Source organism: Eptatretus burgeri, chromosome 5 (genome assembly GCF_056783735.1).
Source record: "Eptatretus burgeri isolate ZD-2024b chromosome 5, Ebu_testis_v1, whole genome shotgun sequence".
NCBI lineage: Eukaryota > Metazoa > Chordata > Myxini > Myxiniformes > Myxinidae > Eptatretus > Eptatretus burgeri.
This window is the reverse complement of record NC_140965.1, coordinates 22,108,684-22,125,951: the sequence shown is the minus strand read 5'-3', so window position 1 is coordinate 22,125,951 and position 17,268 is coordinate 22,108,684. Positions and strand designations below refer to the sequence as shown.

Sequence of the window (17,268 nt, the reverse complement as noted above, 5' to 3'; positions counted from 1 at the left end):
TATGGTGTAATGCGAATTTCCACATCCGTAACAATATATATATATATATATATATATATATATATATATATATATATATATATATATATATATATATATATATATATATATATATATATATATATATATATATATATATATATATATATATATATATATATATATATATATACACACACACTAAATGACCCGTAAACCTGTTGGGTTCCCGTTGTGACAGATTGATGAAAAAAAAGACAGCTCCAGCGAACTATACCACTGAGGTTCTTTGCATTGATCAAATTCTCCCGAAGAGTACTTAACTTGACTGAACCGGGAATTGATTTTTTTAAATAATTATTTCGTTGCCCGATTTGAACGAAACTTGATACTGCACACCACAGGTGAATGGTGAGTAAGGTGGCCCTAAATTTTTTGCGCTATCATGTACCGTTTTGGCTATAATTTGGGAACATACATATATACAAGATGAGAGTTTTAGTAATATATAGATAGATATGTGCCTTTGTTATGACATCATAATTGTACACACAGAAGGTTACATCCAATCAGTATGAAATTTTTTGATGTTCATCTTAGGATAAATTGGTCCATAGGAAAAAAAAAAAAATTGTCATCGGTCACGTGGTTGGACAGCTGTATTTTTATTTATTAATTAATTACTCAATTAATTTAAACCTTGAAAAATCTTGTCTGAAACAGCTGAACAGATTGAGGCAAAACTTTACAAGTATGATCGCCTATCCATAAAGGAACAAAACTTTCACATCTATGATATCATAGGTCAAATGGTTTGGCAGCCGTATTGGATTTATCCAAAAACCCATTTAATTTTATTCTCCAGAACAGCCTGACTTATCGAGGGGAAACGTCACGCACTTGTTCTCCAAGTCTTGGGGATACCAGGGTATTCACTGATGTGTCGCATTGTCTGGCAGCCATATTTGATTGAGCAAAAATCTTTCAAATTATTTCTCTTGAACTGCTTCATTAATTGACATGAAATTTCACAATTATGATCTCGTATTGATGAGGAATATATATTTTTAATTTCAACCTGGTTGGACGCATGGCCTGGCAGCCAGAATTTTTATATTTATTTTTTGAATAAGGCTCACTCGTCTCCGCCTGGACGGTTTGAGGGTTGAATAGCAGTTGAAACCCGAGTCCTCTCCAGATTCCTCCTGATGACTCCAATGCAGGACTACACCTATTTAACCTTCCATTTGATTTAAATTTAATTAATTTTAAACCCATTCTGAATTCTGTTGAATATTGTTGCGATTCTACAAAACCGCATGCCTCTAATGCAATGGCACCCAACATACAGTGATCCCCAGGCAGTTATTTCATTCGTCTTCATGCAGTTAGACCTTCCCCTCATGTCTAGTGGGTTAACGGGACGAAGTGCGTTGCGTGGTTCTAATTGCTATGTCTCTATCTCCTATTCCGATTTCTAATCCAGCCCTTTCCTTTTAGCCATGCCCAGTGGGTGGCTGGTGTACATTGCTATTCGGCATGCAGACTGCACTCGGAGCACATTTAGGGCTGGGGTGTTGGCTCATACCCTATGTTGAGTCAGGAGCTCCGGGCCGTGGCGAAGCTGGATGGGCAAATGGGGCCGTTTTCGGCCGTGGGAGCCTGGCAGGGCATGGCTCGGGCCGCTGTGGCCCAATAGAGGAGCAGGATTCGGGTCAGCATGTCGCCTTCAAGTCCTCACCCTCCCCTTCATCCGGGGCTTATAAAAGGAGGAGTGCGGAGTCGCTCGATTCACCCTCTTCTTCTTCTCTGCTCCTCTCGGCTCTGCGTTAGCTGCTCCACGTTGCCTCTGCCCTTCGCTGGCTCTTCACCTGTGGTTGGTGTGCGACTCAGACATGCTTATTCCGGAGGACCAGTGCTGAGCACACGTTTCCATGAGTCCCGGAAAAGTGATCAAGTCTGAGATAACGTGCCAACTCTCGAGGTGGGAACACTCAAGCGGAGCGTCCCACGGAGGTATACGCAACACTAGCAGACCCACACATGACTAGATTATGGATCTTTTGCCTCACGCATCTTCTCCTCTCTTTACACCCCTCTACTTCTTCCCCTTTGGATGCATAAAAGAGCATCATTATTGACTCGCAATCCCATTTTCCTCTGGCATGACACCGCACCCCCAATATTGCACTACACCACACCTCCTGCTCCCACACCTGAGACACCAGTATTTCTCCCTCCTTCCTCTCCTTAGGTGCACTGAGTTGCGTTGGTCAGCCGACCGTGCCAGATATTGCGAGGCTGTTTGTCCTCATCTGCTCTCTCTTTCGTGTGTGTGTGTGTGTGTGTGTGTGTGTGTGTGTGTGTGTGTGTGTGTGTGTGTGTGTGTGTGTGTGTGTGTGTGTGTGTGTGTGTGTGTGTGTGTGTGTGTGTGTGTGTGTCTGGGTGTGTGCCTGCCTGTCATAGCATTCGTTAAGATTGTAGAAGTGCTACCGGGATAAGTCTGCTCTGTGTATGCTTTTGTAAATTGCTTGCCTTTGGTCGCACCCCACAAATTCCTTGCTCTCCTCTGCTGTACATACGAATAAACCCAATTTACTGTGCCACGTACCTTTCCTCACTTAATTGTAAAATGCTTGTGTAGAAATGTTCCCAGCTCGTTTTCATGTTTTCCTCCATTGCTCCAGCATGGTTCGTATCCTAGCTTAGCCGGGACGTTATCCCCCAACGATCTGTTTTTTTTTTAGCCGGTACGTCTTTGGCAGTTGCGCTCTGCTGCATCTAATCCAGTAAGGTGATCCGGTTTCAACAAGGCATACCGAGGGCGTGTTCCCTGGTAATTGAACCACGTGACCTTTCGGTAAATGGTGTCAGACGGAGGACCCTAAGTCACGTGGTCGAGTTGGCATTCACGGTCGATTAGCGACCCGCTGCATCACAAAGTTATTCGTGTGCGACGGCCTGCAATTCCGGAGAGTCTGGTGGGAACCCAAGGTAGTCTCCCCCCCCCCCCCCATGTGGTCTTCTTGCCCCTGACCCCGGGTCCGCAACAGTATTACAAAATGAGCTGTCTGTCTATTTTTGGTGTGTTATAACTTGAGAACAGATTAACGGATTTTAATATATCCAACTCCTGGGAAAGTTTGCGACGAAAAAGAAAAAAAAAAAACTTTTTTGTTATGGGTACATGTGGCGAAGCTGCAAACACCAACCTGCAACACTGGTTATCCTCGCACTCCCAAGAATCCTTTTTCTTCTTGTCCTATTGATTAGTCATCGCAGTAAAGATTGGTATTTCTGTCTGGGAAGTGACAGGTCTTGTATTATAATAATAATAAACATCATCGTTCAGGGTCAAGTGTCCCATCAAAGCAGGATGTCTTGGTACCCAGTCATCACTGCTAGCAGTTATATAGTGGCAGTTCTAGTTGTCTATTATCAACTATGTAACACAGCAGTACATAAACACCACACAAAACAAGTCCTGGCGAGAGTCTGCAATCTCTTGATTGCTCTTTTTCTTGTTTTATCTGAATACAAAATCTAGGCTCATGGAAGAATGAGGACATGAGGGAGTTTGGGGGGAGGAGATTCTGGGCATTGTGCTGACAGTGGGGCAGTAGATGAACATGATCATGGGAATGCGAGAGGTGGGGGCGATGTGTTAATGGGGGTAGAAATAATCAGTAGCGTTTAAAGGTTTAGTCTTCCTCTCGTTGATAGAGTAAAAAGCTTATAGGTTTGACGCTCTTACAACTTGGCCATATGTTTGCTGAAAAATAAAATCCTTTGAAAACACACTTGTGATGTGTGAATTCCCATGTGTGCAGCGACAACGAAGAATGCAGAAAGAAAAGCTGATGAATGACTTCTCCAGTGTGTTGAACAGCTTCCAAGCGACGCAGCGTCGTGCTGCTCAGAAGGAACGTGAAACCGTGGCACGTGCTCGGGCAGCTTCACGGCATCCTGTGAGTTTTTTATTTATTTTTATTAAACGTTACTTGTTCATATTGATTACAGCTGATTTAATTGCCATTTGGGTGGAATTTTTCACAAGTCATCTGTTGATGAAAGATTGATTGTTTCATGTTCTTGAAGGCAAATTTTTTTGATGAGATGCCAAGTGAAGGTCCCCTGGTGGATATTGAAAGGTATGTAGCTTCATTTTTTTTCTTATTATTATTTCTAATTAACAGCTTGCTCTTGCTTTCTCGCTCTCTCTCCAAAAGGACTGTCAAACACATTCTCCTCATATAATTTATTAGTCCTTGAAGTTATCACTCAAACACCTGGATTTTTCAGCTTTATAGAGTACTGCTACCCCCTATTAGCTGGCGCTCCTGCCTCGCACCTTGCTCAGATTGATGCCATGTAAACCAAGGCTTTCAAGATCATTGGAATTGATAGCGATGCAGCCGAGTATATGGGGTCCCCCCCTCTTCTTCCGCTTACTTTCTGGTCTTGCACCCTCTGCCCTCAATGTATTTTTTTGCCCCCTCCCCCATGTATCTGCAGGACTCATGTGGTCCACCAGCAACACCCTCCTTCCACTCATTTCTTCAACCACCTGCACCCCTTGCATTTTCCACTATCCCTCATAGTTTTCTGCATCCCTTGTTTGTCGTCTCCATCTATTTTCTCTCTCCGCCCTGCGGTTGGCATTACCCCCTCCCCCTCTCTCCTGCTGTTCCTTTTGTTATGTTGCTTCCTGATCCATTCTATGAGCCATAACTGTATACAAATAAAAAACTGCCGAATGTCCTATCATTCTTAGCTCACCTGGACTTTAATCGAGTGAGCTTGTGCAATTGAGCGGTATCCATAGGTGAGTGAGTCTATAAACACCTCAGTCATTATTTGCTTGAACCAAACACACGGTTTTGATGAAACTTGGCCATGAACTTCATATCTGACGAACGAAGATTTATTGACCGTATCAAAATTGGCGCTCGTTCACGGGGTCAACGGTGGGGGGATTTAAATCCCCAAAATAGGTATTTGGTCTCTCCTCCAAAACTACACACAATTTTGATGGAACTTGACCACAACCTTCATCACCAGTGAGAAACCAAAGTTTGTTTGTGGCATTAAAAAAAAAAAATCAGGGTCTGGAGGGGTCTGTGGAGGGTTTGAGTGACTGTTGCTCCTGATCAAGGTGAGCTTCAAGATGTGCAGTCCTATTTTTGATGGTGTACTCGTCACTCAACTTTGGATATGCTGCTGTTACTCGCTCAACTCAAGCCTGCTCTGGAGCCATTTAAAGTGAGAGAAGGGGTGGAGGAGGATGATGCTCCAGAACAGATGGTACTTAGGTGTGGCTCTCTAAAAATCGTCAGAGAGATTTTGACTCTCAATGATATGAACAGATTAACCAATTGGAGTGGAGGAAAAGCAGGAGACTATTTCTGGGAAGTTTGTCATCACCAAGTCCAGGAGGGAGGACTTGCCATTGTGAGAAGTATGGGTTGGAAAGTTCACAGATTCAGTCCCATGAAGTCACAGAAGTCCTTTACTGAAGTGCCATGGCTGGTGATGGGTACCAACAACCAGCCAATTGGAGTGGTAACAATTGAAATTGCCACATATGAGGAATAGATAGTTGGGATGAGTGGTTAAAAGTTGGTCCATATTCTCAGAGAGAGAGGTAGATGGAGAGGTAGATGGAGGTGTCACTGTTTGGAGGAAGGTACAACAACACACATAGACGAGGTGGGAGCAGAGAGGATGTTTCAGCCAAAGGTATTCTTGGGGGTTGGGAGGTATAAGATCAATACATGGATGGTGAGAAAATAAGCTTTTGATGTCAGGTGCAACTCTGCCACCCGGGTGTGTGTTACAGGCCTATAACATTTGAGGAGACAATAGCCAGGGAGAGACACCAATGAGTCGGGGACATCCTGTGGGAGGAAGGTTTCTATTAAACAGATTGTATCCGGTTTGTCAGCAGCGACTTGTATTGAGATATCGGTCCGGTTGGAGCAGAGGCTTCGGATGTTTGAGGTCCACACAATGAGGGGTGGGCATATGTGGTGGGAGGATCAGAGATTGGGTGGGTGGGGAGGAGGGCTGGAAGGGTGGAAGATGGGGGAGGGGGGGAACTGTGAGGGTGTGGGATGGGGTGAAGATGGAAGGAGCTGTGTTGGGGGGGGGTGGGGGATGCAGAAAGGTAGGATATGAAGTAGGCGGGGGGGGAGATGCTGAAGAGGGGAACATGTAGAAACAGTGGGGTTGGAAGGACACAGGTTTGCAGGAGATGTGGGGGAGAGTACTGACACTAAGGGGTTTGATACTAAAATAACATGAAGGAGATTTGATTGTTGTGTGCAGACAACCTCTCCAAGCTTGACTTCTCAAGATTTCCAAATTTAACAATGAGATTAAGATCATGGGGTGGGTGGAAGGAATTTTGGTTGAAATTAAGGTAGAGGGTTGATTTCCCAAGTGCTTATGTGAAAGATAAGTTTCCAAAATATGCCTTGAAATGACGAGCGCAATAAATTGTGATGAAGAACGTGGGGGTTCTGAAGCATTTTAGGAATGTGGAGCATTTTTATTATGTTTTAAAAAGCTTTAAAGTACGAAGCATTTTCTTCAATGAAGATTTAGTTTTGAGATTATTGAGAAAAGGGAGCTAAAGAAAGAGGTGCAGGAAGTGTAGATGGAAGGCAGAACGAGATTGTTTTGGAGTGAAAAAAAATTTTTTTTAATTTTAAGTGAGGAGGGGGAGTAGGATGGGGTTGAAGAGTCAGAAGGACAAAATTTGTGTGGGGGGAAAAAAATAAAATAAACCAATGTCACCCGCAGGGTGACCCGTATCTTGCCAAAAGGTGACCACGTGTGACTTCTTTAAGGTCACACTGAGGTGAACAGAGCTGCTATCCACCAGGAGCGACTCCTTGAGGAATATCTGCCTACGAGAGATTCCGATGAGAATCGTTCTACAGAGTAACCATGAAAAATATGCATTTGCCTCATAACGTCACCAAATGACGTCATAATGTCTCAAGCTTGACATATCGAGAAAGCACTCATCGAGGTGTTCAATTTGAGGTACTACACGATATGGTTCCTAAAACTTGAAAATTTGACCTTGGGGTCAAATATGTTTGACTTGAGGTGCTAACCATGAAGGTCAAGGCCAATCGCCACCAAAAATTAATCAGCTGAGTGCCAGACCATGAACTATATTCCCATGAAGTTTGAAGACTATCCGATCAAAATTACTCAAAAAATAAGGGTTTCGTCGACTCCCCTGATTTGCGACGGTGACCTTGACCTTTGACCTTGACCTTCAAAATTTTATGCGCTGAAAGGGACCTCTATAGGTCTCTGATATGCGAAGTTACAAAAATTTCCAATGATAACTGTGCTCTGCAGAATTTTTTATACGTGATTAAAAACATACAGTACAAGCTGACTAACATATCTTGCAAAAACTTCGTTTTGGCAAGATAATAATAATAAATGAAAAACGGAACACGAAACGACTGCAGAATCGAGACATATTTGCTGCCAGCTATAGGCCTGAGCAACACGAAAACAAATTTGATATAACACAACGCACAAATTAACAACGTAGAATTGAACGAAAACTAACACAGGGACGTGAATATGACAAAAACATGACGGATCTGTTTCGGAAACCACAACCTTGATTAAGGCAGAAGGAGCAGTTGCAGATTTGACCAATCCTTTCTACAACAGAGATCATCCATCAATGATACAGTACCCCATTTTCTCATCTGTCTTCTGGATTCAGTCGAATCCTAAGGTGTTATCATTGGAGTCTCCCACAAAGATGATTAATCGCAAGCCTTGCTGCTCTCCAATCGCAGACAGATTGTCGGGTTTTAAAAAAAATATACACTTTTAAACCATCTCGATGCTGCTCTGGCTCCCTCTGCCCTTCCCTCGTTCCTCATTAATGTGAACATTCTTCCAGCAAGCCCCTACTGGTCAACTCTTGCTCTTCCATGAGCCCCTCTTCTCAAGAAAAAACAAATCCATAAATTCAGACTTGTGCTCATTTGCACTCCTTTGTCCATCATGCTTGTGAAATTGCGTTCTCGGCAATGCAATCCCATTCTTCCCTCCAAGGCTTAAAGGTGGCAGTACACCACCATTTGGCATCACCCTCCATCTAATCTTTATCCACAAGTTAACCCTCCCTTGTCCCCATCACTCACTCGCAGGTTCCTTTTTTTTATTTAAGTTTTTTTCATTCAGTTATTCATTCATTCATCCCCTTTGGCCCACTATCTGTACACATCCTTCCTCCTTTTCCATGAGTCAACACTAAAACAAACAAAAAATAACCACATGTTGGTTCTTAAATCAACGCGATCCAGTTGTTTGCACTATGTCCTGAGCATGGCCTATTGCCTTAAAATAACCTTTCGATGTTCATGTTCTCATTTTATAGTGACCTGCAAGAGCAAGAAAGTGGAATAACAGAACAAGACTTGGAGCTCATCAAAGAAAGGGAGGTAGCCATAGAACAACTGGAGGTACTCGACTCTTCCCATTATTCACACCTTATGTTTTTTTTTTATTAAAAAAATAAAATTGTATACATTGTCAAGGCACTTGAGAGCTAAAACACAACATACAAGGGGAGCAGAAGACAATCGGGGGGGGGGGTAGAGGGAAGGAAAATAGAATGTGGAACAGAGACATGAGATCTGTGGAAGGTAGAGGGATGGAGCAGGGTACACTGTAAACAAGATGGACACTACAGAGACATTCAGGAAGGAAAGCAGGGAATTTGAAGGAGGTGGGTTCGGGGTGGATTAACGGGGGTAGAAAAGATTGTGGTTTAGGTTGGGAGAAGGTAAGAGATGGTGGTGAACAGCTGTTTTGAAGACCTGGAGGGAAGAGTGGGATTTAAGAGAGTGTGAGACTTTGTTCCAAAGACGGGAAAAAAAAAGAGGAATGAAAGAGTGAAGATGAGCAGTGATTCTTGATTTTGGTAGTTTTACCAGATGGGGGTTGCTGGCGGATCTTGAGTGCCCTGCGGAAATATGGGGGAGCATATCTCAGACAGAGCGGGGGGGGCAGGCCGGAGAGGAGACAGTGGAAGACAGACGACCGACCTGCCTGTGGTGAGAGTGAGAGACCCGAAGACTGTTTCATCGTGGGAGATACCATTGATCCTAAATGCCTTGGTTTCCACAGCGAAACACCTTTGCTTCAATTCCCCCCCCCCCCCCATTTTGCTCTTCTGTTTGTGCATGTTGAGGATACTTGCAATGATTGTGGGAGTTGAAAATATGTTTTTTGTCTTTTTATTTTATTTTATTTTTCTTCCATCCTTGGATTTTTGCATTGAAATTATTTTGAGCTACACTACCAGTCATATGTTTTTAGAACACACCCATTTTTCCAGTTTTTACTGAAATTTAAGCAGTTTAATGTTTCAATGTACTCTGAAATTAAAGAGCAGAACAAATAAACAATTACAGATAAAAAAGAAATCATGTAATCGTTTTGTTGAACAAAATTTAATCTAAATTTTTGAATCGTCAAAGTAGCCACCTTTTGCAGATATAACAGCCGAACATACTCGTGGCATTCTTTCTACAATGGAAATCAAATATTGTTCAGAAAGTTCTTCCCAACACTGTTGCAGAAGTTCCCACAAATGTGTTGCACTTGAAGGTTGCTTTGCTTTCACCCTTCTGTCCAGTTCATCCCAAACCAGCTCGATGGGGTTTAAGTCTGGCGACTGTGCTGGCAATTCCATGATTTTAAGCCTACCGTCTTGTTCTTTTCTTCTGAGTTAGTTCTGACAGCCTGGAGGTGTGTTTTGGGTCGTTATCTTGCTGTAGGATGAACCTCTGACCAACTTGGCGTAGACCAGAGGGTATTGCATGGCGCTGCAAAATGCTATGGTGGCCATTTTGGTTCAGGTGCCAGTCACTCTGTGCAAGTCACTGACTGGATCCAGAAAAAGAGCACCAGACCATCAGGCTTCCTCCTCCATGTTTGACAGTTGGTGTCACACACTGAGGAACCATCCTTTGGCCTCCTCGACGGCGTACAAACACCCTGCGTGATGAACCGAAGATTTCAAATTTTGATTCATCGGTCCATAAGACCTTCCAATTTTCAGTAGTCCACTGGTGGTGCTTCATGGCCCAGGCAAGCCTCTTTCTTATTTTGCCATCTTTGCAATGGTTTTCTTACTGCCACTCGACCTGCCAAACCTGCAACTCGAAGTCTTCTCTTCATAGTTTAAACTGAGACTTCCTTACTTCGACCAGTGTTAAGCTGTGCTTGAGGCTGCTGTCCTGTGAGCCACCTATCACACAAGCTGTTGACTCTCAGAAACTTGTCTTCTGATTGTGTTGTGGCTTTGGGTCTGCCAGACCTCTTCCGGTCAGTTTCCTCCAGTTTCCAAGTGCCTTTTGATGGTGTATGAAGCTGTACTCACTGACACCTTGGCTTCTTTGCAATTTCTCCAAAAGAAAGACCTACACTTTTAAGGGGTATCATGGTCTGTCTGTCTTTCTTTGTTAATTTCTTTTTCTTGCCATTATGATAGCAATATACTACCTCCTGCAGTGCAATATTGTCAAAATTATGCTTCAGAGGGTGTAGCAACACATTCTGTTCCAACACTGCTTTTTACAGACAGAGGGTTTGTAACTAATCAACAAAAGTTGGGACACCTGTAGGAATTGTTTGAATCGACTTTCAAGGCTTAATTTACTTCCATTGCTGCAGTTGCTAACCCATTACTTGTTCCCTGAAAAGGGCCTTTTTAACAACTCTGAAATTTACATTATTTTTTCAGTTTTTGGAAACCTTAACTTTTTATTTCTTTTAGCTTCTGGCAGTTTTACTGCTTAGCTTTGTCCCATTTCAGGCTATTCACTGGACTTGAACTGCTTAAATTTCAGTAAAAACTGGAAAAATTGGGGTGTTCTAAAACTTTTGACCGGTGGTGTATCTTGTTGGGATGAGGGCAATACAAATAGTTAAGAGTTCGTTATCATGCTTTTGAGTTTATTTTCAATGCAATCCTATAGATTTGAACTCGAACACAAATCCGAAGGTGCCACAAACAATCTGACCCTGGATAAGATCAGTTTTTGTGACCTTCAAAGATCATTAGAGGTCAAATGTGGCAAACTTTTATGGATAACAGATAGTTATCCCAGGGTCATATTGGTGTCAAATGAAATCTCTCATCAAAACAAATTACTTTCACTTTGGAGTAGAAAGTGATATGTGGTCAACCGTTTGATCCCCGAGGTCATTAAACTCGTACATCGTGAGCTCGGCCCTCGCTTTATAATACAGCAGCACCTCGCTGGTGCAATAGGGGGCAAAGGCACTGTGTCGCGCTGTCTTGGGGCATGACAAATGCTCATAAGGTGTCTTTTCAACACTGACAAGGCTGCGCTTTTATAAACAATACATCCTGCACATATACGCATGCAATTAGTCAGTGGAATAAAAGTTCATATACCGGTAAGGTCGTCAACACCAACTTAGTATCTGACACTCCAACTAAAGGCCCACCGTTTTATTGACAACAGATGGGTATGTTTTTCAAACAGGTCAAACAATGCAAAACTGCAACCCTGAAATAGACTCGCTTCAAAATCAGACATCATTGTATGGTCAACTGTCTGTGTCGTGCACATGTCAAGGAAACCTCAGTTTCTTTGAACAGGAGTCTGCAATTCCTACCCCTGCAACGAAGACTGCAAATGACAAGGCTGCACTGCACCACTGCATCGTCGAAGCAGATTCCGCAGAAGGACCTGACGCTTTAGAGTAAACTGAACTCCCTCCAACAGGCTACAATGCAGTAATCATCGATGGTGGGGGCCCTCATCCACACGATGCCACCAAAGCCATGATGCTCGATGTTTGACGACTGTGGCTCCTGTCTTCTGCCCTCACCTTCACGTTGCACTCAAATCTTGTTCGCTTTACTGTTTTTACATGCCTTGATGTAAAACATGATCTTGATCTTGTTTACATGCCTTGATGTCGTATGGGACAGATACTTTCCAAAAAGTATGGAAGGTAGCACACGTAGCAAGAAAAATTAAGGGTCTGCTTGTTGGGGGACAAGGGAGGGGCTCCCACCGGAGCTGGTGGTTCGACATGTTCACACTTTGCTGGTAATGCAAAGATTCCTCAAGGCCAGAAAACCTAAGAAAGGTATTTTGGCAGAGTCTTCAAACGAGGAAGAACTGTTCGAGTTTCTGTCCAGCTAGGCAAAGAAAAACCCGTGCTATTGTGATTGTAAGGACCCTTTCAATTTACATCCTGGAATAAGTGTTTTGTTTATATTGGAGCTTTCATTTGACACCAATATTACCTTTGTATGATTATCTGTTATGAAGATAGGTTTTAAAAAAATTATCATTTATTGTTTTTTTTTTGCACTATTTGACCGAATGACCTTTCAGGTCAGGAATGGGAACATGCGCCCAAGCAGCGCGTCACTGTGTCCACTTTCCGCCATGACTCCATGGGCCTCTGTCTGGCCATCCCCCAGGCAGATGCCTGGCCCATCCCAATCTCCTTCAGATGTTGATCAATCTGCTGTAACTATGAGGCACGTGGCCGGCCCATTGGCCTCTTTCACTCACGAGGCTCCCTTGCTGAAAGAATCTGGTGAGCAGGATCAGCATCAGGAAAACGAGCCACATATCCATACAGCCGCAGCTGATGCTCAAGGATCATGCAGGTAACAAATCTCATTTGAGTATCTCTCAGCGACTGCTCGTTGAACACAAAGTCTGACCAGCAATAGCCAAGGGTTCTCTGAAGAGACCTGGTACCAAAATAATTAAGTCTCCGTCTCAGATCCCTGGTCAGAGTCCAAGTCCCACTTTCAGAGAGCAAGACTGGAAGCACCAAGGACCTGACGACTTGGACTTTTGTCCTCCCACACAGGTACAGACAGCGCCACACCCCATTATCCAGTGAATTGATGACTCTCCAGGTCTGACCCAGCCATCTGTTGACCACTGGCTCACAGCCAGCAGAGACATGAATATCACTGCCAAGGTAAATGAATCTCTCCGTGACCTCAACATCCTTGCCGGAAACATGTGCAGACAGGATAGCAGCATCCAAGATGTCAATGAAAGCCTGGATCTTGTTTTGACCCAGGAAACCCATAATCCCAGTGGCTCAGACTCCTCATTCAGCACCTCGAGGGCCCCAAAAGGATATACAAAGTCTCCACAAAGATGACTGCATCATCTCTGACATTCAGGTCAGGGATCTTGACATTCCCAAACGATGCACCGCAACTTGATCCCTCTGACATTCTCCCCATAATCCAGTCCATATAAGTGCTGAAAAGTGTGGGTGCCAGTTCACACCCCTGACAAACTCCAGTAACAACTGGAAATAAATCAGATGGTACCACCACATTGCACAGCACTCTCAGTACCAGAGTATAGTTCAGACATCAGATTGATCAGTTTTTGTGGCACCCCACAAAGCCCAATCATTTTCCAGAGGGCATCGTGATTCACTGAATCAAACGCTTAAGAGATCAGTGAAGACTGCAAGCAGCCCCTGCTGAAACTCATCTGCGTTCGGTGAGGACCCGAAGAGCAAGGATACGGTCAATCGTTGACCGCTTTGGTGTAAAGCCTGACTGCTCTGGACGCTGGTGCTCAAGCAGGTGGTGGCGAACCCTATCAGTAATTATCCGAGCAAAGACGTTGCCTGGCACTAAGAGCAGTGTCACCCCTCGGTAGTTGTTGCAGTCTTGGCGATCAACCTTCCCTTTCCAGAAAGGAACAACAAGGCCCCTCTTCCAGTCAGTTGAGATGATGCCTGTGTTCCAGGCAGTGCACAGAACTGCATGCAACGACACGAGTACAGCATTTCCACCAGCCTTGAGAAGTTAGCATAGACGCCACAGATCCCAGGAGCTTTACCCCATTTCAACCGGTTCACCGCAGTCTGGTTCCACAAACGAAGGGAGACCGCAGTTGATTGGAGGGTCAGCAATCGGGATTGTAACACCCCTGACATCCAACTCGCCAGCTAGTGAATCGGCCTGGTACAGCCACTCAAAGTAACTGGCCCAGCAGGTCTTCACTTCAGACTCCTCTGTCAAGAGCCCACCACCCTTTGTTCTAACTGCAGTACACCGAGGGACTGGCTTGGAGGAATGCAATGCATCAATTCCCCTGTAAGCAGGATGAGAATCACTTGCCCACAGGTGATGCTCTACCCCCTCTCAAATTCCTCGCACATAGGCCTCCTTGTCCACCCTTGGTGCATGCACAGTTTTACACCTCAACTCCCTGAGTAGATCAGCTCTGCCATTCAGCCTGTCCCTGCGACTGGTCAATGGTATCTAGTGTCCCTTGAGAGACAAAATTCTTCTTTGCCCTGCGGTGAGTTCCAAGACATCCACCGGCAACATCAAGAACGGTGATCTTGAAGGCACTCCACAACTCCAGGATCCCCCAAAGCACCCAGATCCCTCGCTTCCAAAAAAATAATCTCCACACAGCCTGTTCACAAACTCCTCAGCTACCCTCTCATCCTTGAGCTTGCCAACATCCAGCCTCATCTGGGAGGGTACCATTCTTCCAAATTTAAGCTGCAACTTCAGAGTTGCTTCAACAAGCTTGTGGTCAGTATTGAGCTGAGCACTCCAGGAGACCCTGCAGTTCTGGATTGTCCTCCAGTGACCATCAACGAGCACATGGTCAATCTCCTTTGCCACACCACCAACATTGGAATCCCAAGTCCAGCGGTGGGCCTGTGGGTGCTCAAACCATGAACCAGCCACCCAAGTCCATGACTTCTTGCAAAGTCAAGGAACTTGGTGCTATTGTGGTTCACAGTTCCAGACCCATGGGGACCAACACGTCTCATAGCCATCCCTATCAGTTCCAATCTGCATTGAAATCCCCCAAGACTCAGAGTATCTCGCCTGGGACACTGATCAACCACAGACTCAAGCGTGGCATAGAATGCGTCCTTCACAGTGAGATCACTCGCCTCAGTCGGAGCATATCCAGAGAGGGAAATTACACCAAAGGAGTGACTAATCCTTCGTCTCGTACGCTCGTTGTCTGGTGTTACCTCAATTATCATTGGATTTAGCTTTTTGGACACAGTTACAGCAACTCCTTTGGCATGGTAACCATCAGAGCATCCAGCCCAATAGTAGGTGTAACCACCTGCCATGATCTCCCCACTATCTGATCTCCAAACCTCAGAGTGCTGCAATACCGATGTCAAAATGCTTGAGCTCAGATAACAGAGACAGGTGATCATTCTCTCTTAGGGATAGGACATTCCAAGCACCCACCCGAAGGGACCGCTTCAGGTTAACCCAATGAGACCGCCGTCTGGTGGATGACACCTCAGCACCACCCCAACACACACTACTGCAATTTGACCTGGGAAGGTTACCCTGTGGTTTCTCTCCTATTCTCGAAGATTGGGGGGTCCCGAAAGCTTTGCCCCAATCCCGTCATCCGGTGAGCTGCCCTGCGTAGGGCAGCTGCACAGGAAGTACTCCAATGGATTGGGTTTTCAGATTTATTTTTGCTTTTGGTATGTTTTGCGGGATGAAGGGTTTTATGGTGGCCGGAGTGCAAATCTTGCCACCAAACTGCAGGAGGACGTCCACAGACACAGATGGACAATAGATATGGATGGCCGTTGGCTCACAAGGGCTCCTGTGCCTTTGACAGGTTTTGTTTTTAATCTTGCTGGGTGTCCATTTCATGCACAATCATTACCAGAAAACCTCGTGGGGGAGACTGTTTAGTCGCTGACAACCCGACCATGAAACGCCTTGGTACAGGTTTATATGGTTCCTGTAGCAAGTCACAGATCTAATCTGACCTGACAATATGACTTTTCAAGGTCACCAACACTGACATTATCAATGGTCAGATTTTTGTGGTACCTTCAGATTCCTGTTCCTTGGGTCGAATCGAGAGGATTGCATTGAAAAAGGAACTTTTCACAATCATGGTAACTAACTGGTTGTTTTGACCCCATAAATATGGTTGAAGTGGTTTTTGTGGTGCATTTCCTATTTAGTTGTAACCCCATTCCCCACATTTTTTTACTCCCATTACTTGTGGCATGAAACTTGAGTGCCAAATGGAGAATTAGTGGAACAAGGGGACATACTGTATTCATGTTTGCAACTTCTACAACCATTAAATCTCTTCCAGGATTAGTCCTGATCAGCCATTCAAACAAAGGCATAAACCCAACACATTGACAACAGCAACCTGCCAGACATTCAAAATACGATGTTTACGTTGATAACGTTCAATATTTACTGTTCCTAATTTCCTTGGATTGTCCTCTTTTTACATTCCTTTGTTCGTTTTTGTGTTTTTTTTTCAGGCAGATATAGTGGATGTCAACCAGATATTTAAAGACCTGGGAACCATGATTCATGATCAGGGCGACATCATTGGTGCGTGTCAACGTTGACGCAAAGAAAGAGGCTGTTTGGCCCAACATGCTTGTTGTATCCCCATGCTGTTTGTTACCTGTTCACTCATCTTTCAGTTAAAACATTTTATACATGTTTCATTTCATTTTGTGATTCTTTGTGCAGTGTGTTTAGCTGTGATGCCAAACAAAATGCTTAGCCTTTGTGGAAATATAGTTAACACATTTGTGTCCACACGATTGTAAACAGGGTAGCCAGCTTAACGTTCCATCTAATTTTTCACCCATGGCGTGTGGTGCCCATGCTGACATCACACCTGAATCTCAATTGTTATTCGTTTTTTAAAATTTATTTAACTACAGTATTTCTGAGTTCAGAGTTGGTGCCTGAACGTTATGTTTGAAAGGAAAGTTAATGTCTCGTTGCAGTGAAAGGGGCAATCCCATAGTCACATAAGTGGTCTCCTGCAACAGCAGTAAGAAAGCAGAAAAACGACAGCAATCTGTTGATCTGAATCTTGGAGTTGGAGGTTGTAAGTTGAAAGAGTAAATGAGAGTAACTCATTCCAAAATGTAACTGTATGGTAAATGAAAGAGGATGTGTTTTGATGCATTTTACAAGTATGCAGGGTGATGTATTGAGGTTGAGCAAATTTGTCAAGGGTGGACCATTGGAGAAGAGAAGATACTCACCAATTCTCTTGAACAGTGACCATGGTAGTGGTGCTAAAACAGTGATGAAATTGCTCAACAGTGAACTTGAGGCTGAAGGCTATGAGTGAGCTGTTATCAATCTGACAATTTCCATTATTTTTCATAATCAATTGTGTAGATAACCCATTACCTTTAATTAGCCTCATTTTTTGCCCC

General features: G+C 44.0%; 1 protein-coding gene across 4 annotated transcripts in view; it reads left to right on the top strand.

Annotated features, from left to right (window-relative positions):
- Positions 1-17,268, top strand: part of LOC147026044 (syntaxin-12-like) — a 49,302-nt gene that overhangs the window by 17,447 nt on the left and 14,587 nt on the right. For all 4 annotated transcript variants that reach the window (XM_085881037.1, XM_085881034.1, XM_085881036.1 and 1 more), the window contains 4 exons: positions 3,810-3,947; positions 4,078-4,130; positions 8,402-8,486; positions 16,348-16,420. In XM_085881037.1, coding sequence (XP_085737163.1) covers positions 3,810-3,947; positions 4,078-4,130; positions 8,402-8,486; positions 16,348-16,420 — 349 coding nt within the window. The remainder of the gene's footprint in view (positions 1-3,809; positions 3,948-4,077; positions 4,131-8,401; positions 8,487-16,347; positions 16,421-17,268) is intronic.